The sequence below is a fragment of the Saccopteryx bilineata genome, chromosome 8 (assembly GCF_036850765.1).
Source record: "Saccopteryx bilineata isolate mSacBil1 chromosome 8, mSacBil1_pri_phased_curated, whole genome shotgun sequence".
Classification (NCBI taxonomy): domain Eukaryota; kingdom Metazoa; phylum Chordata; class Mammalia; order Chiroptera; family Emballonuridae; genus Saccopteryx; species Saccopteryx bilineata.
The window spans coordinates 71,107,964-71,134,073 of NC_089497.1; the positions used below are offsets into that span (position 1 = coordinate 71,107,964).

The window sequence follows — 26,110 nt, forward strand, 5'->3', positions numbered from 1 at the left end:
ACAGAGGGTCAACATTGGCTCAGTCTTCAAATTTGCAGATATAACCCAGCTGATAGAGTTAAAACTCCTCCTTCACCCAAAACATAAGGATGTAGATTTTTTCCTGCTGTCTCTAGTCTACTATTAAAGGTCACCAGACCCAAAGGTGCGAAGGGAGCAGGAGAATGGGATACACTCGGTTGTGTACTGTGTCCATATAGGTGTGTGTATCTGTGTGCGTGTGCACACCTGCATGCACACACTTTCAGTGCTTGGAAAGCAAGCTGATTTCAGGAGATAGAAAAATAACAGGCCTATTAAGTTGATGTGAGCTTTGGTGACTTCTTCACTTGTTCAGGTCACAAAAACCGGTCAGCTCATCAGAGATTGGCCAAATCTAAAACAACAACAGCAACAACAAAGAAAATTCAGCTAAGTTGTGAAAAGTAGTCAATACAGTAAATACCAAATGCTGGTGAGAATGTGGAGCAGCAGGAACTCTCGTTCATTGCTGGTGGGAATGCAAACTGATGCAGACAGTTTGGTAGTTCCTGTCAAAGTTTTGCCGTATGGCCCAGCCATCATACTCCTTGGTATTTACCCAAATGAGTTGCAAACGACGGTACCTCCGTACAATGGGATATTATTCAGCAATAAAAATAAGTGAGCTACCAAGTCATAACAGACATGGAGGAAACAAATGTATATTGCTAAGTAAAAGAAGTCAGTTTAAAAAAATTATTTAATTTATTGATCTGAAAGAGAGAAAGGTAGGGAGAGAAAGAAAGAGAGAGAAAGGGAAGGGAGGGAGAAAGACATGGGTTTGCTGTTGCTGTGCCTCCTACATGTCCTGGCCCCCCTGGGCTGGCAGCAGTGGCCCACTTCACCTTGTTGGAAGACAGCCGCTTCTCCCACCCCCTCCAAAGTTATGCAGAAGCCTCAGATGAGATGTACAAGATAAGGCTTGCCCTTCTCAGTATCTGTCCCTACCTCCCTTCCCAATCCCTTCCAGCACAATACCTAGCAGCAAATTACAACATGCTATGACTCATGAAGAGGCACATAGACCTGTGGACATGAGCTCAAAATGTGAGGATCTTTGGATCATGCGTTATGCCCACCAGAGAATATCCATTGCAGCTACCAAACAATCAAGTGGGCTGGATGGCTCGGCCAACAAGTGGCAGCCAGCTTCTTTCTCAGCACCCAGGGTCTGTACAATGGGCTCATGAATGGAGAAATCGTGGCAGCAGAATGGGAGGCTGTGCCTGGGACCAGCAGCAGGGGCTCTGCTCCCTGTCGTCAAGACTGACCTAGCTACTGCCCCTGTTGACTGCTTAATCTGCCAGCATGGAGATCGATGCTGAGCCCCAGTGGATACCATCTGTAAAGTCAGTAGCCAGGGCCACCATCACAGCCGCCTGGCCCATGCAGGCTCGCATTTGATTCGGACAGACAGTAATGAAACAACAGAGCCAAGAACTGGTGGGCCATTAGCTTTAATCCTAGCTTGCACCCGGTGGGCAAGAAATACACACAGTGGGAAAACACTTCCCTTTCCATTCAGGGCTCCCAAAGCCACTGACTTATCCGAGTTTTCTAGAATCAAAGGTTTGTACCTCACCAGCTTTATTCACCTCTGTTCCCCATCTCCTTCTCTCTGCACAAACTGTGCACAAACTGGCTTCTCCTTCAGCACTCTGCCATTTTGGCTGCTTCTCCTCTTCTCCACGTGGTCTTTCTCTGCTCTCCTCTCTAATGCTAATCTCAGGAACCGAGAGAGAGCAAGCTCCCGGTCTGCCCCATTTTATAGTGTAGAAGTTCAAACCTTTAATCCAATATACAAACAAGGAAGTCTCTGATACAAAGTCACTTAGGGTGAGAAAGGCTTAGTTTTAAAACTAAACCTTAGGGTATAATGACCCTGCCTGCTTACAGCCTTTCCCCCTCACCCAATGCAAACTATAAGCGAGCAAACCTATATATCATATTTACAAACTTATTTGACCAACACTGTCCCTTAAGGAGAACAGCTGGTTTCATGAGACTCCCTCCAGGCTGGGAAGTTGTTATAAGTACCGTACCCCAGATTCTGAAAGGCACCATACTTCACTCCATCAGGTTTACGTAGAGACACCCAGTCCAGATGAATTTTGAAGAGTTTTATTAAAGGAGGAGATTTATTAAATATGCCGGCCGCATATGGCTGACACGGGGTAGCAGACCCAAATCGTGCAGTTCCAAAAATAGTTCAAGGGCTGTTTATATACCCTGATCACACACAGGCGGGGGAGAGCATGACATCATGGCAAAAGTTTACAACATTTGTTTAGGGGATAAACAGAAACATTAAGATTTTTAAGGTAACACAATTAAAGATGTTTAAAAATCTTTTAGGGCTCATCTTTCCTCACTAGCCTAGAGGTGTTTTACTCTCAAGATTCCAGGAAGGGGGAGGAACTACAATCAATGCAAGGTGGTATGTAAATTCTGTCTCCCATTGAAAGAGAAGAAGTTTCTTGGTTAACCTTTATTTTAGATTTAAAACTAAATGGCCCATTGTTTCTTGCAAGCCAGAACCTTCTACATTCTTCTCCCTCCCCTCCCCAAAGGAGGGACGGGACAGGAAAGCCTGACAGGAAAGTCTGACCTTTCCTCCCAGAATATCAATATTAATTTGTCATCTTTTTGGTACCTTACAACAAAGTATAGTGATGCATCATGAGTGGGGCTGACACCTGTGCTTTCCTGTCCACAGTGCCTCAGGCAGCATCACTGTCTAGGGGCTCATATAGTGTCTGATCCACCATAGAACATGGCTTTGACTGAGAGACTCAGTCATGGGCACATGATCACAGAATCAAGCCACCAATCCTATCACACATTACCCCATTCAGAAGTGGCTAGCCTGAAAGAGCCATGGAGTAGCCTTTTGAAAGTAGCAGCATTAGACATGACACTGCAGGGTTTGGGTGCTGATTTCAGGATGCATAATATACCTTAAACCAGTGGCCATTTTTATACCCCTAGTAGACAGAATATATGAATCTGGGGGTCAAGAGGTCAAATGCCTTGTGACCTCATTCATTATCACACTTGGATCAAATTTGCACATGGGGACTTCCTCCTCCTGCTGCCGCGGGGCCAGAAACCCTGCCAGTGTCCAGCTGCGCCTAAGTCTGGCTGGTGCCACCTGCTTCCGCAATGCCCCCCAGGGAACAAGCTCAGGCCAGGGCAGCAAAAAGGTGGAGCAGAAAAAAAAGGAGATTATCAAAGATAAAACTGTTGGTCTAAAGAATAAGAAAGGAGCAAAGCAACAAGTGTATCAAGGCTGTCACTCATCAAGCTAAATTTGGTCAGCAAAATCCACGTCAGGTAGCAAAGTGAAGTGGAAAAGAAGTTGAAGAAAGATGACAAGAAGAAAGAATTGCAAGAGCTAAATGAGCTGTTTAAGCCTATAGTTGCTGCTCAGAAAATCAGTAAAGATGCAGATCCCAAATCTGTAGTATGTGCATTCTTCAAGCAAGGACAGTGTAACCTAAAGAAGATAAGTGTAAGTTCTCCCATACCTCACTCTGGAGAGAAAGTGTGCAAAGCGAAGTGTTTACACTGATGAAGAACTTGAAAAAGATACTATGGGCCTGGTCTGTGGTGGCGCAGTGGATAAAGTGTTGATCTGGAAACACTGAGGTCACCAGTTCAAAATCCTGGACCTGCCTGGTCAAGGCACATATGGGAGTTGATGCAACCTGCTCCTCCCCCCTTCTCTCTCTCCTCTCTAAAATGAATAAATAAATAAAAACATTAAAAAAAAAGATACTATGGGTATTTGGGATGAGAAAAAACTGGAAGAAGTTGTAAACAAGAAGCACAGTGAGGCAGAAAAGAAAATACCAAAAACTCAAATAGTGTGCATTTCCTTGAAGCTATTGAAAACAACAAATAGGGCTGATTTGGGGTATGCCCTGGAGGGGGTGATGTTTGCATGTATCGTCATGCACTTCCTCCTGGATTTCTATTGAAGAAAGGTAAAAAGAAAGAAGAGCAGGAAGATGAAATTTCATTAGAAAATCGAATTGAAAGAAAGCGTTCTGCCCTAGGTCCAAATGTTATCAAAATTACTCTAGAATCTTTTCTTTTGTGGAAGAAAAGGAAAAGACAAGAAAAGATTGATAAACTTGAGCAAGATTTGGAAAGAAGAAAAGCAGACTTCAAAGCAGGGAAAGCATTAGTGATCAGTGGTCCTGAATGTTTGAATTTCGTCCTGAACTGGTTAATGATGATGATGAAGAAGCAGATAATACTCACTATACCCAGGGAACAGGTGGTGATTGATGATTCAGTGAGCATAAATGACATAGACTTAAGCCTGTACATCCCAAGGGACGTAGACGAGACAGGTATTACGGTAGCCAGTCTTGAAAGATTCAGCACATAAACTTCAGAAAAAGATGAAAACAGATGAAGTGAAGCTTCCGGAGGTAGGGCTGGAAATGGTGAGAGAAGTGATTTAGAAGAGGGCACCAAAGGGGAGGGACAGAAAAATAGGGTCATCGACGCTATTCCTGTTGATGAAAATCTTTTTACCGGGGAAGGTTTGGGTGAACTAGAAGAATAATTATACACACTTGATTTCGAAGAATGACACCAAACAAATCAGCGAAAAAATTAAACCAGCTCAGCATGAATTGAAATCGACAACATTAATGTTTTTTTCCACCTAGACTTCTTCAGCAGGTTGTTTATTTTTCATGCTGATTTTGGAGGGCTTACTCACCTCCAAAAAAGGGATATTCTCCTTACGTCTTGTCTTCTGACTTTGGCTACATCTCATAGTAAGTTCAGAGTAGTTCATGATAAATTGACAATATGGTCATTGCAGAAAAAGAAAAAGATTGATTGTTGTAACTGTCTACTCAAATAGGAAGTGTTACTGCTTTTCCAGCTTTTGATTTTCATTTGGTATGTATTTACTACAAGGACAGCATAAATTTAAATTCAAAATACCCTTTATTTAATGCAGTTTTTAATGGGTGATTTTATTTCTTCTGTATTTATGTTTAAAAGACTGCCTAAAATGTGAGTGCTGTACTTCATAAAGGAAACTGCATATGCAGATTCAGTGTTGTATGTCTTTGGACAATTAAATGGACATTTAAAGTGAAACTTCTTTAATCTGACAGGATCAGCTGCAATGCCCTGTGATAAACTGTTTTAAACTTATTCCTCTTCTTTTTTTGCCAAAAAAGTTATAAATAAATATCACCATACACTAAAAAAAAAAAAAAAATTGCAAATGGGAAATTTGTCCTCCCATCCCTGCAATTTTAGTCTCAGTGGATCTAGAGGTGTGGGTTCCCAAGAAGAACATTTGCAACAGGAGACACCGTCAGAGTCCGACTGAAGTCTGTATCTGCCACCTGCTGCTGCAGTTGGTCTGCAGGTTCTACCCTTGAGTGGCCATCTCCCACTAATTCCACGTCCTCCCCTTTCTTACCTGGCAGTTCTGCTGGTGGCAGGCATAGTGGGCGTCCCAGGCTCTTGTCTGGCTATTGTTCTTCTAACGTGCCCATTTACAGTTACAAGTGGGCAAGGAGTATTGGGAATGTGTCAGTGAGACACCAGAGCACCAGACACCCTCCTCTCGGATTCTGTTGTTGTCAAGTAGCGTTCCGCCGCATTTACGTAGAGACGCCAAGTCCAGATGAATTTTTGAGGAGTTTTATTAATAGGAGATTTATTAATAAGCTGGCTGCATATGACAAACATGGGGTATAGCTGACCCAAATAGTGCCGTCCAATATAGCTCTGAGGCAGGTTATATACACTTGATCACACACAGGTTGGTGGGGAAAGGGAAGGGGGGAGCATGATATTAAGCTTATAACATCTATCTATAGGATTTATAAAAAACATTCCTATATATTAAAACTTATAAGGTAACACAATAACAAAGGATGTCGTTTGATATATTAAAAGACAGTCTTAGCCTGACCTGTGGTGGTGCAGTGGATAAAGCGTCGACCTGGAAATGCTGAGGTCGCCGGTTCGAAACCCTGGGCTTGCCTGGTCAAGGCACATGTGGGAGTTGATGCTTCCAGCTCCTACCCCCTTCTCTCTCTCTGTCTCTTTCTCCTCTCTCTCCCTCTCTGTCTCTCTCTCCTCTCTAAAAATGAATAAATAAAATAAAATAAATTAAAAGAGTGCTTATTACCAAGACAGTTTGAGAAAATCTTAAAAAAAAAAAAAGACAGTCTTAAATCTTTTAGTGTCCATCTGCCATTCCTTTGTCTAGCAGGGGTCTCAAACTCGTGGGCCTCATGCGCCCGCCAAACAATTTTGTGTGGCCCGCAGACTAATCCACGAAGTTCAAAATATTTTGGATAAAATTAAGTAAGCCCATGGATTAGTCTGCGGGCTGCACAAAATTGTTTGGCGGGCCGCGAGTTTGAGACCCCTGGTCTAGAGGTATATACATTAATTACACATTTTCAGGATGGGAGAGGGGCTTACATGATGTCAGGGGATGAGTGTTTGTAAATCGCCCATTAAAGAGAGAAAGGGGAAGAGGAAAGGGCTTGCCTGATCTCTCTTCCCTTCTTCCACCTGGCTCGGTGTTTACCTTCTTCCTCACAGGTGTGGGGGGAGGGAGGGAATCCAAGTCTCCTTCCCATTTCCATTCAAAACCCAGCACAAAACCTCTCCATTTACAACGCAGTGCTGTCGTCCATCCTGAGCTGGTGCAGATCACACACAAGTATAAAAATCATATTTACGAAACCTCTCTGAATGCTTGGCCTAAATTAAAAAATGCCCTTTAAGCTTCCTAGTAAAAAGGGGCTTCCTAACACAGTATGTCTCTGCAAGCCAGGAAACTCCCACATTCCTCTCCCCTCACTCTACAGAAAGGAGAGGGCAAGAAACCTGACTCTTTCTCCTAAAATATTAATATTAATTTTTCCATTCTTTGGTACCTTACCACACTATGAAGTAAGCGCCCGACATTCTCCTGGTGATCAGTACCAATTACTTCCTCTAGCATAGCGACTACTTACTTTGCCTGGTGGTCTACTGGCATGAGGACAAAGTATCAATTGTAGGATTCCTCGTGCCAGTAACAATAATGCCGGGGTGGAGGAAGGTTGTAAGGTGTGAATTCTCCTAAGAACCTAAGCAATTTCATGATGGATAGTGTTGTTCAAATAAGTTTGTAAATATGATATATAGGTTTGCTCGCTTATAGTTTGCATTGGGTGTGGGGATCAGGCTGTAAGCAGGCAGGGGCGTTATACCTTAAGGCTTAGTTTTAAGACTAAGCCTTTCCCACCCTGGGGTGGTGCACTCTCATGAAGAATCACTTTGTACCAGAGACTTCCTTATTTGTATATTGGATTAAAGGTTTGGATTTTTACACTATAAAGTGGGGCAGACCAGAGCTTGCTCTCTCTGTTCCTGAGATTAGCATTAGAGAGGAGAGCAGAGAAAGACCACGTGGAGGAGAGGAGAAGCAGCCAAGATGGTGGAGTGCTGAGGGAGAAGCCAGTTTGTGCAGAGTTTGTGCAGAGGGGAGGAGATGGGCAACAGAAGTGAATGAGACTGGTGAGTTTAGAAACCTTTGATTCTAGGAAACTCGGATAAGTCAGTGGCTTTGGGAGCCCTGAATGGAAAGGGAAGTGTTTTCCCACTGTGTGTATTTCTTGCCCGTCAGGTGCAAGCTAGGATTAAAGCTAATAGCCCACCCGTTCTTGGCTCCATTGTCTCATTACCTTCTGTCTGAATCAGATGTGAACCTGCATGGGCCAGGCGGCTGTGATGGTGGCCGTGGCTGCTGGCTTTACAGATGGTCACAGAGCAGATGAGCGAGCATGCTATTTCTGGTGCTGTTGCTTAGCATAAAGGAGTTAAGCTAATAGTGTTTTACTAGTTTGAATCGTGCTAAAAATTTTAAATTCTGAATTCAGTTTTTGTCCCCAATCAGCAAAGTCTTGTCCACTGAAAGAGACATAAAATTCAAATAACCATTCTGCAAGAGATGTATTAGAGAAAGAGCTGTCTGCTAACTGTTGAGAGCCACAGACCTATTTGTGGTCCCATGTCTGGTCCTCAGTGTCTTGGGGTGAAGGGGACTGCTTTAATATCTGAAAACCATCTAGTGTAGTACTTACGGGTTGTTTGTCGATTTTTGTGGGATTTCCTTTTAGGCCTAGATAATGTAGTTAGTTCCATTATATTTATTATTGCCTTATTGTAATTAAAAATTATTTCATGCATTCTTATAATAAAGAAAATTACTTCTAGCAAACAGTAATTCTGGTGAGATTGGGGGTTATACATAGCTGATCAATTGGTTTTAACTATTTTATGTTTTCTTTTCTACATATAAAAAGTATATATATGTAAATTATCAAAAATTTAGAATATGCAGAAATAAGAATGTAAATCAGACATAACCAAGATACCACTGTAAGTATTCTATCCCAGAATTTTTGTCTATAGAAATGCATATTTTTTTAAAAATTAGAGCTATACAAATTTTAGGGGGGGGGAGTGCTTTGTATTGTAGTCTTATTGAAAAATTCCCATTAACTCTGAGGAAATGAACAAGGCTTTGGCTGAACCCAACTAGAAACATCAGCTCATCCTCCCCACCTACCTGGTCCTCTCCACCTACCACCCTGCTGTGAGTTTATTCGAACCCAGAATGTCTGAGAGCCTCTGGTTGCTGAGCTGAGCTAGAAGGTCGTTGCTCAGTTGTGAAATTTCTTTGACCCCATTTCCTAGCAGCTTTCAAAGTCTAAGACAGCCGGTTCAGACCTCTTTAGGAGCTGACAGCGACACTAAAAACAGAAATATGCAAGCAATCAAGAAAGCAAGAGAGACCACAAGAATATATGGAATCTGAGAATCCTTAATTGAATGTTTAGGAGCTATTCCCTTCCTCTGGTACAAAGACAAGTTTGCAAAGGAAATAAACACACACAGACCGGCCTCGATTCCAAGTTTACACTCTGGGCCACCAAGCAAGATCTTTATCCAGCTTAGTACCTGTTACATCCCAGGAGATAGACCACAGCAGACCCAAAGTGAATTTTATGTTTTATTGCAAACCTGCGCAGGGACTGCAGGTAACCCACGCAAGGGAGCACTGCAGCCCCGAGCTTCTAAAATGGCTCCTTTTTATAGGGTGGCTATCTAGGCTGAGCAAGCATTATAAAGAAGCAGATGTGGCAGTTAGCTATTCGCTAGGGAGGTCGCACTCAGCATAGCAACAGGGGGGGACATAGCTCAGTGGAGAATTTCAAACATAAACTTCTGATAAGGGTCTCTGACTCATAGTCGCCTGTGTGCTGAACTCTTTGTTCTCGGCCTCACAGGGACCTTGTCAGCACTTCCCTGTTCCTTTTTTTCCCTAAGAGTTAGACTCTGGCAGCCACAGCACACTTCCTTGAACCTAACAGTACCTAAGAAAACATCCTAGAGATAGCTCCTTTGTGAGCTCTGGACAGCTTCTGGGGTGGTTAGGCAGAAAGTGACCCTTTGGGTTAGCTCCAGGGCGGGGGAGCACAGCACAGCAGTTAGGGGTTCCGGCACTGAAGGCTTACAGACTTAGATCCAGCGCCATCTCTGGATGAATTACTTAATTTTTCTGTGCTTAAAGTTCTTGTCATCATTTATTTTACCAAGTGGAGGGTATACTGTATAGTCTTCCCATGAGAATTAAATGAGATAATCCAGGCATATTGTTAGCATATTACTTTGGCAACTAGTCTCCACATTTGTCCCTCCAGGGCCCTAGGCGTTGCTATGGCATCGCTCCACCTCTCAGCCCCCAAGTGAAAATGAGGTATTTTAATTCCTGTGATAGAGATGGTCCTTAAAAAGTTTTTGCATGATAGTAAGGAATAAAGAAAAATCTAGTTTGAAAGAAAATAGAAGTAATTGGCGCTTTTGAACTCTATTAAGTAGTAAGTAGCAGATCTGTAGTGGTCCCTTTGCGCCATCTAGTGTACAGAAAGGGCAAAGCCAAGATTTTATCTTCAAAGTCTAATTTGCCAAAAAAGTAGTTCTTTTAAAGTTTTATTTTATTGATTGATTTTTAGAGAGACAGAGAGAGGAAGGGGGGAGGGAGGGAAGGAGAAGCATTCATTTGTTCCACTTAGCTGTATATTCATTGGTCATTTCCCACGTGTGCCCTTACTGGGGATGGAACCTGAGGGGGGTTGCAGGGCCTCTAACCCAGCTAACTGGTCACAACAAAAACATGTATTCTGATAAGGATAATTTAAACTCACTAATGCATTCACTTATTAATAAATTGCATTCAGTAGTTTAAGCAAAATAAAAGATTAGAATTCTAAACAGTAAGTGCTGAAATGAAATTCTTCAAACAATTTAGGATTTAGGTGCTGTGTGTTACAAAGATCATCCAGGCTGGGAAGAGCATCCACCCCAGTCCTCACCAGCATGAATTCCCAGGGCCACCTTTTCCATTCTTCTTGTCCTTCTCTGTCAATTCTCTTTATGCTTATTCTGGGGCATGGACTGGGAGGCCCCCGAGATTCAGGACGTGTCTTCCCCACACACTGCCAGCCCGTGGCTAGTGCCGGAGTTCTGCTCATCTTCTAAGAACGCAACCATCCCTTAAAATATTGCTATCATCAGATTGGATATTTGTCAAGGGTCTATGGCTTGGTTTTTGTGATGTGTGTGTGTGTGCGAGTGCGGGTTCTGCGTTTCCTTTCCAAGTTATTTATTACTTTTACAATTTGTTTCCTTCCCCAGATGTTCATGAGGGTGAAGACAATGGCATACAAACCTCCCCCAAGTGTGAGTAATAATAGCAGTCTTGGAGGGCCCAGAGCCATTCTGAGACCTTCTCTTCAGTATCACTGCAATCACTATTAACAACAACTGTAATAGTGTTATTAATTTCCTATAATATACTGGACAATTATAAACATTTTTACTAACATGAACACTGCAAAATAGAAAATATTATCCTCACTTTAGAGACCAGGAAACTGATGCTCAGAGGAGCGAAGTGGCTCACCCAAGATCACACAGCCAGTGAGTGCTTGGCAAAGTCCGAGGGGCACTCAGGTCTGACTGACTCCAAAGCCCTGCTCCCGCCCCGGGCCAGGGGCCTCTCGTCTGTGCACTCCCGTGCCTGTGACCTACCAGACCCTGGGCCCGAGATTCTGGGGTCCCCTCTGTGCTGCCACCCCCCTAGTACCAAAGACTTAGTACCACAGATCCACGGCCAGTGAGTCCAGGAGGCCGGGGTGAGGGACACGACGAAGGTGGAGCAGAAGGCAGCCTGGGAGCTGCACTTCCCTCCCCTGTAAGACCAGGGGCTTTGACTGAGGGACCTTCTCCAAGGTTTACCTGTTCTAAGGATTCTGATTTCCCCCAGGGGCCATGGGAGATCCTGGGTGAATAGGGCATCAGCTCTGCTGCCAAGAGCCAGGGGCTCATGGAGGAGACATCTGAGGGCACATGCAGAGCAGCTACAGTTTGTCTCAGGAGAAACTCTCCCTCACAGGGTCTTGTGAGGTGATTGTGGGTGACCCACTGCCTCCCAAAGTCCCTTTCCTCCTGTATCTCTTAGAGTAGGGCAGGATAGAATGGAACAGAAAAAAATGATAGGCTAGAATACAACAAAACAGAAAAAATAATAATAAAATAGAACATAATAGAACAGAAAAATAATAGAATAGAACATGATAGAATAGAATTGGAACAGAATAGGATGGGATAGAATAGAATAGAATAGAAGAATATATATCACTCACTGTGAGAGTAATATGGTTCCATGAACTTGTGTTTTAATTTTATAAATGCACTTACGTGTATACATTGTGTTAGGATGTAAAATTTACATCTCCCCATGGCTGCACTGCTGAGTGGCTGGAACTTGTCAGGTCTTTCAGTTCCCAAGTGTCCTCCAGCCCTGCCCACCCAGGTTGTGAGTGCTCTATGGCTGATGGAGGCCAGAACTCCTACCCCCATCCTCCCAGTGGGTGACTTGGATTTCTGGAGCTAGTATTTGTGGGGTATTGAGGTCATGGACCCTGGGGACTCAGTCTTTCTGTTCACCTAGGGGTTAGTGAAGGTCTGGCTGCTCCCATCCTCCCCTATGGCTTTTCAGCAGGACCACCATTCCTCGTCCTCACTGTCTGCTCCTGACATAGGGGTCCTGGGTTTGATGATTGCCCTAAATAGGAGTCTCTGGGAGTCACAGCAGATGTCCCTGAGTCACATATGGAAAAGGGTGGTGGGAGGCACCTCCTTGAGCCAGTTTCTCTTTTACCTTCAACTGCCTCATCCCTATTGCATCCTGGGACCAGGAATGAAATCTAGAGGCCTCTAGGAGGCGGCTGACCAGCTGTTCTCATGCTGCTCATACAGCCCCCACTGACCTGCTCTGGGGAGGGCCCTGGGACCAGAACACAGCTTGGGGGGACCCTGGACAGCAGGTTGGGGTCCTCCCACTTGATCACTGGCTGCTCCTTGAAATAAATGAGCCCTCACTCTACCCCCAACTGCAGGCTCCTTCTGCCCTTCCCCCCAAGGCCATTCTTCCCATAGGCTAGAATACAACAAAACAGAAAAAATAATAATAAAATAGAACATAATAGAACAGAAAAATAATAGAATAGAACATGATAGAATAGAATTGGAACAGAATAGGATGGGATAAAATAGAATAGAATAGAAGAATATACATCACTCACTGTGAGAGTAATATGGTTCCATGAACTTGTGTTTTAATTTTAATCTGCCCAGAATGCCCTCCCTCCCAATGCCTGGCCCCCTTCCTCTGAATTCTCACTGAACAGAAACTCCAGCCCTCAGATTCCCGAGTGATGGCTTACTAGGCTGACACTGCCTTGGGCCGCCACACAGGATCTTTCTGCTGCCTCCTTAACCTGCCTTGTGAGCAGTGTGGGGCAGAGAACAGGTCATATTTAGAATGTGGAGTCAAGAGCAGGATGTTGGAGAGTCTAGCTGCAGTGCTTACAGGCCAAAGGGAATTTGGCCAAGTGATTTTTCCTCTCTTATCTCAGTTTCCTCATCTATAAAATGGGGCTAAGGCCCTCACAGTTGTCCTGACATCCCCCAGGCACAGAGCAGCCTCAGTGTTGTGGGAGTTGCTGTTCCCTACAGGGTCTAACAGCCCTGGGCACAGAACAGGTGCACAGTGGTGACTGTTTGGTTCCTTAATCCATTCATTGGAGAGAGAGGCAGGAGGTACTGCTGGTCCCTCTGATTTTCCCATGGGGTTGGGGGTTGGGGGTGCAGTGACATTTGGCAGAGGCTGCCAAGGAAATGGGAGATGGACAGTCATCAGGGGAGAGAGGGGGAAGAAAGGGAGGAGGGCAGGAAGGCCATCAAGCATGGAGAGTTTTTTTCTGGGAGGACAGGAGGTAGGGATATGAACAGCATGTGGACACGACTTCTCAGTCACAGTTACAGAATTTCAGAGCTGGAAAAGGGAACCCAGAAAGCACAGACCCACCCCCTCGCCACCCGGAGGACGCAGTAGGCCCTGGGAAGGTGGGAGTTAGAGATGGGGAGCACGGGTCCCTGGAGACAGGCAGGGTGGGTCATTGGCAGCAGAGCCCCTCCAACCCCTCTCCCCCACAGCCGCCATATTCTTCCCTTCTTTCCCCAAGGCTGCTCCAGCAGGGCGTGTATCTCCATGGAAACCTTTCGTGAGGGAGCAGAAGATACGGAAAAGGAGAGCAGCGCTCTGGGTGTAATTTATTTCCTTCTTCTTTCAATTCTCCCTCATCCCTGTTCATCAGCCTCCCGGCCTCCACTTGCTCTCCCACCCTCCTCGCCCTCCTGTCCCTGCTTCTTACCCCTAAGGACCTAGCCTAATTCAGGAAGCTGAGGTCACTGCCTCTGCAGAGTGGCTCAGACCCTCTCCCTGCCCAGCATGCCCCACATCACCGTCTCCTAGCAACAGGCTAGGTCCTGGCGGTAGTGAGGGGACCCCTGCTGGGACTCTGAGTGCCCCTGTGGGAGAGCTGGGTTGGGCCCCGCCCTGCCAGCGGGAATGGCCGTGTCGGCCTGGCCTGGCCTGGCACCCCGGCTTACTCTGAGGGCACTGCCCCTCCATTCCAGCTCCCGGGATTTTTCCCGTTGGACGACAGTTACAAAGCCTGTCCCGCCAAGTCCTTGCTGGACCAGGGAGAAAGCATCCAGGGAGAAAATGAAGGTGATGAGGAGAAGGACACGTGAGTGTGAAGAGGAAGGAAAAGTAAGCGAATTTGTTAGCCATTGCTTCTCTGCCTTTCTTCTTCCAGAGTCAGGGCAATAGACAAAACTGAGGAGGGCGCTGGGGACACTCGTGTCCGGGCAGAATCAGCGCGGGGACCTGCCCAGAGAACTGACGCTCGGTGCAGACAGCAGAGCCGCCAGGCCGTCCTCATTCCGCGGAGGCGTTGCTGTGGGCACGGAGGCCGTGCCCAGCCCCACGCGGAGGGCAGCGGAGCGGCCTCGGAGCTTGCGGCCCTGGCTCCCCCGCGCGGTGGGGTTGGGGCGGGGCGGGGGCGCCGGGACCCCCTTGCAGGATGCTTGGGAGCGGCGGACACGTCCGTGGAGGACCGCGAGCGACTCCACACGCGCCTACCCGGGAGCCGGGGTTCGCGCCCGGGCTTAGTCCACGGTTTCTCAGTCTTGGCACGTGTGACATTTGGGACCGGGTAGTTCCCAGTGAGGGCTGTCCTGTGCATTGTAGGATGCTTAGCAGTATCCCTGGGCTCTACCCGCAGATGCCATAACACACCCACTCACCTACCTTGTGACAAACAAAAAAAATGCCCTTAAACGTTGCCAAATTTCTCCGGAGGTGGGGGTTGAGGAGAGATCGGTTGAGAACCTGCCATCAGAGCTGGAGGATGCGGAGCGCTCCAACCCCGCGGGGCGGATGACGTCTCCCTCCTCCCCGCAGGCTCCTCTCCTCTGGTCCTTGTGAGAGTGTCAGCGTGGCCCTGTGGTTACTTTATTCCAGGATTGTTTCCTTTCACACAGGGTTGGTTGGTTACGACTTCTGACATTTACCTTAATTCGTTTTGAATTAGTTTATATTTTAGTTTTAGCTTTATAATTATTTAATTTCGTGGCTTTAAAGTTACCTGTTTATATATAATTATTTTCTTATAAAGATTAGTTTTTGAGATACTCATTTTTAGTTAGTTACTTTGGGTTTTTTTGTTTGTTTGTTTGTTTGTTTGTTTTTCTCTCTTTTTTTTTTTTTTCATTTTTCTGAAGCTGGAAACAGGGAGAGACAGTCAGACAGACTCCCGCATGCGCCCGACTGGGATCCACCCGGCACGCCCACCAGGGGCAAGGCTCTGCCCGCCAGTGGGTGATGCTCTGCCCATCCTGGGCGTCACCATGTTGCGACCAGAGCCACTCTAGCGCCTGAGGCAGAGGCCACAGAGCCATCCCCAGCGCCCGGGCCATCTTTGCTCCAATGGAGCCCCGGCTGCGGGAGGGGAAGAGAGAGACAGAGAGGAAAGCGCGGTGGAGGGGGTGGAGAAGCAAATGGGCGCTTCTCCTGTGTGCCCTGGCCGGGAATCGAACCCCGGGTCCTCCGCACGCTAGGCCGACGCTCTACCGCTGAGCCAACCGGCCAGGGCCTAGTTACTTTGTTTTAAGCATTATATTTACAAATTAGTTATTTTTTTTCTAAAGTAAAATGCTTTTAGTTATTTTAGGCTTTCCTCCGAGTTATTTAATTTTAAAATGACTTCCGTTTTTTACTTTAGTTATTTTGGGTTCTGGATTGTTTACTTTTACATTTTTGTCATTTAGGTTTTTTAGTTATCTAGTTTTAAATTATTTCATTTTAAGGCCCTGGCCGGTTGGCTCAGTGGTAGAGCGTCGGCCTGGCGTACAGGAGTCCCGGGTTCGATTCCCAGCCAGGGCACACAGGAGAAGCGCCCATCTGCTTCTCCACCCCTCCCCCCCTCCTTCCTCTCTGTCTCTCTCTTCCCCTCCCACAGCAAGGCTCCATTGGAGCAAAGTTGGCTGGGGCGCTGAGGATGGCTCTGTGGCCTCTGCCTAAGGCGCTAGAATGGCTCTGGTTGCAACAGAGCAACGCCCCAGATGGGCAGAGCATCACCCCCTGGTGGGCATGCTGGGTGGATCCCGGTCGGGCGCATGCGGGAGTCTGTCTGACTACCTCCCCGTTTCCAACTTCAGAAAATACAAAAAAAATATATATATATATATTTCATTTTAAGACATTTCATATTTGAACCTATATTTTCTGAATTTTTTAATTTTTATACTTTTTGAAAGAATTAGTGTTTGAGTTATTTTTCAGTTATTTATTATTCTTTCTTTTCAGTTGTCTTTGCCATTAAAATTTTTTCTGTTCTGTATTTTGTTTTATTTTCAGATTTATTTATTTTCAGAATTATTTAGTTTAGAATTAGTCTGTCAGTCAGGATCCAATCAACAGAGACACCAGACCAGTTGTTTTAAAAGAGAAAATTTAATATGAAGAATTGTTATTCTACTATGAGAGATTTTTATAGGAAAAAACAAAAGTGATAATGAGATATTATGGAGATTTTAACTGCAAGAAGTAACTATCCATCTAAGGGCTGAAGGAGCAAAGGGAAGAGGTTGGGGTAAACCCGCAAAGCTGGGGCGCCCTCTGAGGAGAAGGCACAGCCTGGTGGACAGGAGTCCTGGGAGCTGGATGCCAAGCTGAGAGGGAGGTGCCGCCACTGGTGCTGGTGTCTCAGAAGGCTGGGCACCCTCTGAGGAGAAGGCACTGCCTGGTGGACAGGAGTCCGGGGGCTGGATGCCGAACTGAGAGGGAGGTGCTGCCCCTGGTGCTGGTGTCTCAGAAGGCTGGGCACCCTCTGAGGAGAAGGCACTGCCTGGTGGACAGGAGTCCTAGGAGCTGGATGCAGGACTGAGAGGGAGGTGCTGCCACTGGTGCTGGTGTCTCAGAAGGCTGGGGCGCCCTCTGAGGAGAAGGCACTGCCTGGTGGACAGGAGTCCTGGGAGCTGGATGCAGGACTGAGAGGGAGGTGCTGCCTCTGGTGCTGGTGTCTCAGAAGGGCTGTGATGAGGCTGGTTATGGAAATGTTGGGCAAATGGCAGACTGCAGTTCCTGGAACCAACCGTGGCTCTCAGGGTAAAGATCAGTTGTTATGGGAATGCCAATGGGAACCCAGGTACACAGGAAGGAGTGTGTGTCCCTCTCTCCTCCTCCAGCCTCTGATCAGTCTGCCCTATTGACTGAACCTGACAGGAAGCAGCTGGCAAAGGAGGTGGGTGGACTACAAAGCAGAGAACTGAAGGGTAGGTTGGAAGCTGAGAAATCACAGCTAGCCTGGCCTGGGGTGGTGCAGTGGATAGAGTGTCAACCTGGAATGCTGAGGTCGCTGGTTTGAAACCCTGGGCTTGCCTGGTCAAGGCACATGTGGGAGTTGATGCTTCCTGTTCCTCCCCTCCTTCTGTCTCCCTTCTCTCTCTCCCCTCTCTAAAATGAATAAAATAAACTCTTAAAAAATATTTTTTAAGTGTATAGAAAAAAAGAAAGAAAGAAAGAAATCGCAGTTCATACCCAGCACACTGGGCTCTGGAATTAGTCTTAGAGTTGGTTTTGGACTTAGCTAGTTTCGGAATTGTTAGGGTGATTTGATTTTAACTTTTCACCGCACATAGGATTTCACTGAGTCTTCAGTCCCTTGATTTGTGTACTGGCCAGTTGTTTTAAAAGAGCGGGTAGCAAATACAGAGAAGAGTGTTTCCCGTGAGTCTCAGGAAAAACAAAAATAAGCAACTCACTTTGTTCATAAGAAGCACTTTGTGTGGCCAACCAAGGACAGAGGTAAGGGACAGACTGTCAGGGAGGGGCTTCTGGGCACAACTGTTCAGCAGAGTATTCTCAGAAATTTGTCAAAAAGTAAGCTATGCTGTGGGGCCATCTCTTATGCCCCCTTTCCTAACAACAAAGTATCTTTCTTGGGTTTTTTTTTTTTTAATTTTATTTATTCATTTTAGAGAGGAGAGAGAAAGGGAGAGAGAGAGACAGAGAGAGAAGGTGGGGAGGAGCTGGAAGCATCAACTCCCATATGTGCCTTGACCAGGCAAGCCCAGGGTTTTGAACCGGCAACCTCAGCATTTCCAGGTCAACACTTTATCTACTGCGCCACCACAGGTCAGGCAACAAAGTATCTTTCTTGACAGAGTGTGTTTCAGATTTGAAAACAATATTTATTACTTGCACATCAAAATAAAGTTCTTCCCAAATCTATAGGAAATCTTATTTCCTTTTACCTACATTATTTTCCAACACATGTTCCATTTTCACCATTCAAATATGTATGTATACACAGAGTCACTCATTTTATTCCACACGTATTTCCTGAGCAGCTCTGTTCTAAGGAAGGTGCTGGCACCAGGGACGGCCAGGGAGGGGTGAAGGTGAGGGAGAAGCTCTCAGTCCAGCTGGGGGAGACAGATGTGGAAACAGATCATCACAATACAGTGTGACAGATGCTGTTGGGGTGCACAACCCTGCCCCTGATTCTGTGGTCTGGGCAGGGGTGACAGCTGAGCTGTGTCTTGGGGAGCGAGCATTTTTTTCCAGATGGAGGAGAAGGGGCTCGTGGTGGAGCACAGCAGAGCACGCCATGCCCAGCAGGGGGCACATGCCGACCAGCTTCAGAAAGGCACTGCGGCTGCCATTGGGGGCTGGGCCTGATGCTTGACAGATACAGCCCCATTCAGTCCTCACAGCCGACTGCAGGAGAACAGGAAGCAAGGTCAGAGCCAGTGCGCTCCTGGTGCGCCCTGATCGCACTGCGCTGACCACTGTTCACAAGGCCCTCTGCCTTGCTCTTTCTGGAATTCTCCAGCTCATTCCTGGCTTTCTCGTTGGTCCAGCCACTCCTTCCCACTCATCCTTGGAGGTGAGCCCCATCTTCTTCCACTTTTTTATTCCTGTTCCTTAAACATCTGTAGGGAAGGGAGAGTGTTGAGACCAGCCAGCTGTGACAGCAGGTGACATCAGCTGTGGAGGAGACAGAGGAGGGCGGCTGCAGGGTCTCAGGGAAGTGCTGCAGAACAGTTCTTGAGGCTGTTAGCATACCCAACCATGACCCCTCTACTGCATCCGGCAACCGTTGCAAGGTTGTGGGGGTGTCTCTCTCAAAAGTGGGAACCTACTTTAGATACAACCCGACAGATTGGGATTTTTTTAAAAGCACACAGAACCCTTTGCTGTATGAACAGTACTGACATGTCTACCAAATCAAAAGACAGTATGATCTATGGTGGCATATTTTCACACTTTTTATACATTCTTACAGTCAGTCTTGATATAGGATTAATTCAGGGGGAAACATTCTGAGTATATCTGCAACCTTACAAAACTAGCCCAAGGTCACGGCCTGCAAAACTAGCCCCAAGGCCAGGGGTAGGGAGTCTTTTAGAAAAAGTAGGTTCTGCAAAAAGTCTCCTTTTTTCATTTCAAGACTATAAGAAAACCAGTGCTCTCATACACCATTAGTGAGAGTGTAAATTAGTACTAAATTTTTAGAAAATAATTTGCAATGACTATCAAATTTTTTTTTTTTAGAGAAACAGAAGCATCAGTTCCTCATTGTGGCACCTTGGTTGTTCATTGATTGCTTTCTCATATGTGCCTTACCCGGGGGGCTCCAGCCAGCAACCTTTGGGCTCAAGCCAGCAACCATGAGGTCATGTCTATGATCCCACACTCAAGCTGGATGAGCCTGCACTCAAACATTGGGGTTTTGAACCTGGGTCCTCAGCATCTCAGGCCGACTCTTTATTTACTGCGCCACTGCCTGGTCAGGTTCAAAATTTAAAATATGTATATGATTTGACCCAGCAATTCCACTTGTAGGAATTTAGTTTAATGATATACAAATGAACAAAGGTATATAAATATATACAAGTGTTCGCTTTGACATTACTTTTAATAGGAAAACAAGTAACAAGATGGAGAACAACCTAAATGTCTGTGGTAGTGTTAAAAATCCTCCCCAAATTTATATACTCCTCCCTTTGAGTGCGGGCTGCAGTAGTGAGCAACTCTGTGAACAGAATGTGGTAGAAATGATGGTGACAGACTTTCAAGACTGGGTTATAAAAGGCATTTTGTTTCTCTCCTCATTCTACCTCTTGGATTGCTGACCACGGAAGAAGCCAGCTACCGTGTTGAGAAGACACTGAAGCGACCCTACAGACCCACATGCAGGAACTGGAGCTTCTTGCCAACAGCCAGGTGAACGGGCCCCCTTGGATGTAGAATCTGCAGCCTCAGTCCAGACGTCAGATGGCATCAGCCCCAGCTGAATTCTTGGTTGAAACCTCATGGACAACCCAGAACCAGAAGAATCCAGCTAAGCTGCTTATGAATTCATTACCAGAGAACTAGGAGATAATATTTTCTGTTTTAAGCTGTGAAGTTTTGGGGTCATTTGTTAAATAATAAATATAATATTAAACAAAAAAAGCTGGTTAATAAAGTATTGTCCTGACATACAGTGAAACTATGCAGCTATTAAAAATAGTACCTTTGTTGTAGTGAAATCAGCGAGAATATACAGACATTCACTACACTAAAGTTCAAATTCTGAGGAGTCTTTTATTGAAAGCTGGCAACCACACAGAGACCTAAGTCAATCAAATTGCGGACCCAAACACAGTTTGAAGTCAGCTTTTAAAGACAAAATTACACACTTATTGGGGAATGGGGAGAAGGGGAAGCATAGCAATAAACAAGCTCTTTTACAATGTTTATCTATAAGATTAATTCAGGGAGGAGCATTCTGGGAACATCTGCAACCTTGCGGAACTAGCCCAAAGCCACAGCCTGGGAAACCAGCCTCAAGGCCAGAGATAGGGAGTCTTTTAGAAAAAAATTTAAGTTCTACTGAAAGTCTCTTTGTTTTAGAGAAAGTAAATTTTGCTGCTTCATTTCACCTTCTGCTTGAGATGTAGAAATCTAGAAAGAATACTGTTGGGCAGATAAAATATATTATGCTCACTTCCATGATGGCGCTGCCCACATGGAAGCCCGTCACCCAGGTGATATTAATGTGTGTTGGGGGTGGGCTGTGGGCAGGCAGGATCCTTGTAGCCTGGGGTTTGGTTTTAGGACTAAGCCTTTCCCACCCTTTTTCATGTGGGGTGGTACAATCCCATCATGCCTCAGATAAGTGACTTTGTATTAGAGACTTCCCTATTTTGTATATTGGATTAAAGTTTTTTGATTTCTGCACTATAAAGTGAGGCAGACTGGGAGCTTGCTCTCTCGCTTCCTGAGATTAGCATTAGAGCAGAGAGCAGGTTGGAGAGCAGAGAGAGGCCACATGGAGAGGAGAGGCAGCCAAGATGGCGGAGTGCTGAAAGAGAAGCCAGTTAGTGCAGAGTTTGTATAGAGAGGAGATGGGGAACAAAGGAGAATGAGGCTAGTGAGCTAGAAACTTTTGATTCTAGGAAACTTGGATAAGTCAGTAGCTTTGTGAGCACTGGATGAGTGGGTTTTGGAGCCCAGTGTGTGTTTTTACTTGCCTGCTGGGTGCAAGCTAGGGTTAAAGATAATGGCCCACCAGTTCGTGGCTCCATTGTTTCATTACTGTCTGTCCGAATCCAATGCATACCTGCATGGGCCGGGTGGCTATAATGGTGGCCTTGGATACTGGCTTCACAAATACTATCTCCATATTTACAAGATTAAAAATAACAGAATCTGGCCCTGGCCGGTTGTCTCAGCAGTAGAGCGTCGGCCTGGTGTGCGGGGGACCCGGGTTCAATTCCCAGCCAGGGCACATAAGAGAAGCGCCCATTTGCTTCTCCACCCCCTCCTTCCTCTCTGTCTCTCTCTTCCCCTCCCGCAGCCAAGGCTCCATTGGAGCAAAGATGGCCCGGGCGCTGGGGATGGCTCCTTGGCCTCTGCCCCAGGCGCTAGAGTGGCTCTGGTCATGGCAGAACGACCCCCCTGGAGGGGCAGAGCATCGCCTCCTGGTGGGCAGAGCATCGCCCCTGGTGGGCGTGCCGGGTGGATCCCGGTCAGGCGCATGCGGGAGTCTGTCTGACTGTCTCTCCCCGTTTCCAGCTTCAGAAAAATACAAAAAAACCCAAAACAAAACAAAACAAAAAACAGAATCTGAAAAATACACAAATTCATAACTTTTCTTGAACGCACTGAGAGAGCTGGAGTTCATAAGGCAATATCTAACCTGAAATTTAAGTAAAAACAAACAGGTACCTACAAAGTGAGAAGAGACTACAACACTTGCTTTCCTGGGGCAGGCAGGCTATACATTGGCAGGGAGAGTCCAGCCAGGGGCAGGCAGGCTATACATTGGCAGGGAGAGTCCAGCCAGGGGCAGGCAGGCTATACGTTGGCAGGGAGAGTCCAGCCAGGGGCAGGCAGGCTATACGTTGGCAGGGAGAGTCCAGCCAGGGGCAGGCAGGCTATACGTTGGCAGGGAGAGTCCAGCCAGGGGCAGGCACGGCTATACGTTGGCAGGGAGAGTCCAGCCAGGGACAGGCAGGCTATACGTTGGCAGGGAGAGTCCAGCCAGGGGCAGGCAGGCAGGCTATACGTTGGCAGGGAGAGTCCAGCCAGGGGCAGGCAGGCTATATGTTGGCAGGGAGAGTCCAGCCAAAATTCTTACTGGCCCAGTTTGGGTGGGCTTCTAGGAGAAACTAAAATCCCTGGGACCACAGATATAAGTGCATTTACTTGTGCAGACTTTTCTGCAGTGATCTCTTGGCCACTCACAAAGAATAAATTGTGAGAAAGCATCCTTTGAGCACAGATCTGGAAGAGGGGAATATTAGCTGATGCAGGAAAATTCTGAAACTAACCAACTGTTGCAGGAAGGCAATAAACACTCCTTCACACCCTTAGAGTAAATCTAATCCAGCTGGGAGAAGAAAACAGAATTAAAACCAAACCTCTAATCCTGGGGAGGGACAGGAATTGTGCTGGGTCCAGAACCACTTCTGAGGGAGGGACGGAAACCCTGAGGTGGCACCTGGAAAGACCCAGGACAGTGTACCTGCATACCTGAGAGATGCTCGGAATACTTCCTCCCTCAGCCCTATCCCCACTGCCCCGCTAACGGCACTGACTAACGAGGGACGTTTGAATGCTGCTGGGAGAGCTACCAGCACACAGAGAGACTGCAGCACAGCCGGGAAGAGCTCAAGCTGAGGGTGGTGTGGACATGGAAGAAACACATTTGGACAAATAAGTCCATACCCTAAAACCAGGTAACCCTTGAGGAATGCATTGTACTTTAGGTAACTATGGCAACAGCAAACTTAAGGATCTACACAAAGGAATGAAGACTGTCAGAAATGGTAATCACATAGTGCTGTATAAAAGGTTTTTCCTCTACTGTATTTACATCTCCTTAAAAGACAAATCTTCTTTCTTTAGTTCACCTGCCTTGCTGAGATCCAGAAGGCCCAGGGTTATAATTTCATGATTAACATGTTTCAGGATTTCTGTTTATTTCCTATAGTATTCCTTTTGGAGCTAGAGTTTTAGAGAAAACAATTTGATATACTTCAATTTTGTAAAAAAATAAAAAACCTGTATATGTATATGTATGTGTATGTGTATGTGTATATGTATATATATATGTATGTGTATGTGTATAGGTATGTGTATATGTATATGTATATGTTTGTGTATGTGTATATGTATATATATGTATGTGTATGTGTATAGGTATGTGTATATGTATGTGTATATGTATGTGTATATGTGTGTGTATGTGTATATGTGTGTGTATGTATAGGTATGTGTATATGTATGTGTATATGTATGTGTATATGTATGTGTGTATGTATAGGTATGTGTATATGTATGTGTATGTGTATATGTATATGTATACACCTATCTTCAGTAGAGGAAAAGCTGCTTTTATTTGTCAGATATCATCAGTTAGTTTGTGGAAGTTGAAATTTAGGGATTTCTTTCATTTCTAAGCTGTAGAACATAAGGTATGTTTTCTTGGTTTTTGTTGGCTCGTTTTGATGTCAATTGTGTTCACAGAATCCCATATTTTTTAATTAATTAATTAATTAAATTTTTTACAGAGACAGAGAGTGAGTCAGAGAGAGGGATAGATAGGGACAGATAGACAGGAACGGAGAGAGATGAGAAGCATCAATTATTAGTTTTTCATTGCACGTTGCTACACCTTAGTTGTTCATTGATTGCTTTCTCATATGTGCCTTGACTGCGGGCCTTCAGCAGACCAAGTAGCCCCTTGCTGGAGCCAGTGACCTTGGGTTCAAGCTGGTGGGCTTTTGCTCAAACCAGATGAGCCTGCACTCAAGCTGGCTACCTCGGGGTCTTGAACCTGGATCCTCTGCATCCCAGTCTGACGCTCTATCCACTGTGCCACCACCTGGTCAGGCCAGAATCCCATATTTTAAGGTGACCAACTTTTTTACAATGAAAAGGACAAAAATAAATTGAAGAAAACAATATTGTAACCACCGCACTCTTATCAATGTCTCTTAGTCTCACTTTTATGTCCCACCTACGTATGGAATAATGCAGTTCCTGGTTTTTTCTGATTTACTTATTTCACTTCGTATAATGTTATCAAGATCCCACCATTTTGCTGTAAATGATCCGATGTCATCATTTCTTATGGCTGAGTAGTATTCCATAGTGTATATGTGCCACATCTTCTCTATCCAGTCATCTTCTTTAGTTATTAGAGAAATGCAAATCAAAACTGCAATGAGATACCACCTCACACCTGTTAGATTAGCTATTATCAACAAGACAGGTAATAGCAAATGTTGGAGAGGCTGTGGAGAAAAAGGAAGCCTCATACACTGTTGGTGGGAATGTAAAGTCGTACAACCATTATGGAAGAAAGTATGGTGGTTCCTCAAAAAACTGAAAATAGAACTACTGGGTATATACCCCAAAAACTCAGCAATCCCTCTACTGGGTATATACCCCAAAAACTCAGAAACATTGATACGTAAAGACACATGTAGCCCCATGTTCATCGCAGATTTCACATTTCTATAGTCTTTTGTTACTTTCCTGTGACCGGTCAAAAGTGCACCATGACTTTACGGACACACTGTATAATCCATACTATGACAACTTTGATTGTGAATTATGGTATGAAATGCAAATGTTCCCTCCATTGCAGCCAACTGTTTTTTACCTTCAGAATAATTTGAAGTTTTAAAAAAACTTGTTACTTTACAACTGAAAGCTGATGCATCTAATGATTGATGAGGAATGGAAATTCCTTTTTCAATTTATCATTGAAATGACATTTTCTCTTTTTTGATTTTTCCATCTCTTAAATTTAAAATTAAAAATAAAATATAGAGCTACATGAACGATGCAAGCACATTAGGAACTGAAAACATTATATCATGGTAGGTGAATTTTCCAGAACCTAAATTAACAAAACTAAATATCAAACAAAACCACTAATTTGGAGTGATATTTGGGTGTACTTATCATTTTCTAATTAAAAAATGTCTGTTTTATACAACTATTTAATCAAAATACATTATTAATAGATATGGTTTGAGGTTAGATTTCCACTTTAAAACTTGAATTTCGGCAAAATACTTGTAAATAAAATTATATCTACATATTTGGAAATTATTAAGTAGATAATGAATAAAACATAAGTTGTGCTTACCTGTCTATGATTGAATATTCACTGAGAAAGAAATAATCGTGAGTCTACAATGTCATATGTACTGTGTTGTAATCAGTAAGAAGTACACAAAGCCATTTGCACGCTTGGTATATCGCGTGCTCTCTCAGGGTCTCCCATGCAAAGCGCATGCATCTCATAATCGCCTCTCACCGCAGTGTACTGATCCTTGACAAATTGTCATGTCAAACACAAATACATCACATCACACGCAATGGATCGACTCTGCATCGATCAAATACGGACATTTACAGATTAGTCTTCCAATATCAAAAAAGAGGACATATAGGAGGATACTTTTCGAGGGACAAAACTTACAAAAGGACTGTCCTTTCTAAATGAGGGCAATTGGACACCTTATATATTTTATAAGTGTTGGTCAAATAAGTTTGTAAATAATG

The 26,110-nt window shown here is 45.0% G+C and overlaps 1 protein-coding gene and 1 pseudogene across 12 annotated transcripts in view; both read left to right on the top strand.

Moving 5' to 3' along the window:
* The window catches only part of MCF2L2 (MCF.2 cell line derived transforming sequence-like 2), a 255,093-nt gene extending 234,559 nt beyond the window's left edge, over positions 1 to 20,534 (top strand). For 4 of the 12 annotated variants that reach the window (XM_066241647.1, XM_066241644.1, XM_066241651.1 and 1 more), the window contains 4 exons: positions 10,762 to 10,806; positions 13,656 to 13,738; positions 14,110 to 14,245; positions 20,185 to 20,534. In XM_066241647.1, coding sequence (XP_066097744.1) covers positions 10,762 to 10,806; positions 13,656 to 13,738; positions 14,110 to 14,226 — 245 coding nt within the window. In that variant the 3' untranslated portion in view covers positions 14,227 to 14,245; positions 20,185 to 20,534. Of the gene's footprint in view, positions 1 to 10,761; positions 10,807 to 13,655; positions 13,739 to 14,109; positions 14,246 to 14,836; positions 15,032 to 20,184 lie in introns of those variants that run through there. The other 8 variants (XM_066241646.1, XM_066241654.1, XM_066241649.1 and 5 more) reach the window with 5 other exon arrangements.
* Positions 3,093 to 4,624, top strand: LOC136312179 (zinc finger CCCH domain-containing protein 15-like; annotated as a pseudogene).
* Positions 20,535 to 26,110: the final 5,576 nt, after the last annotated feature.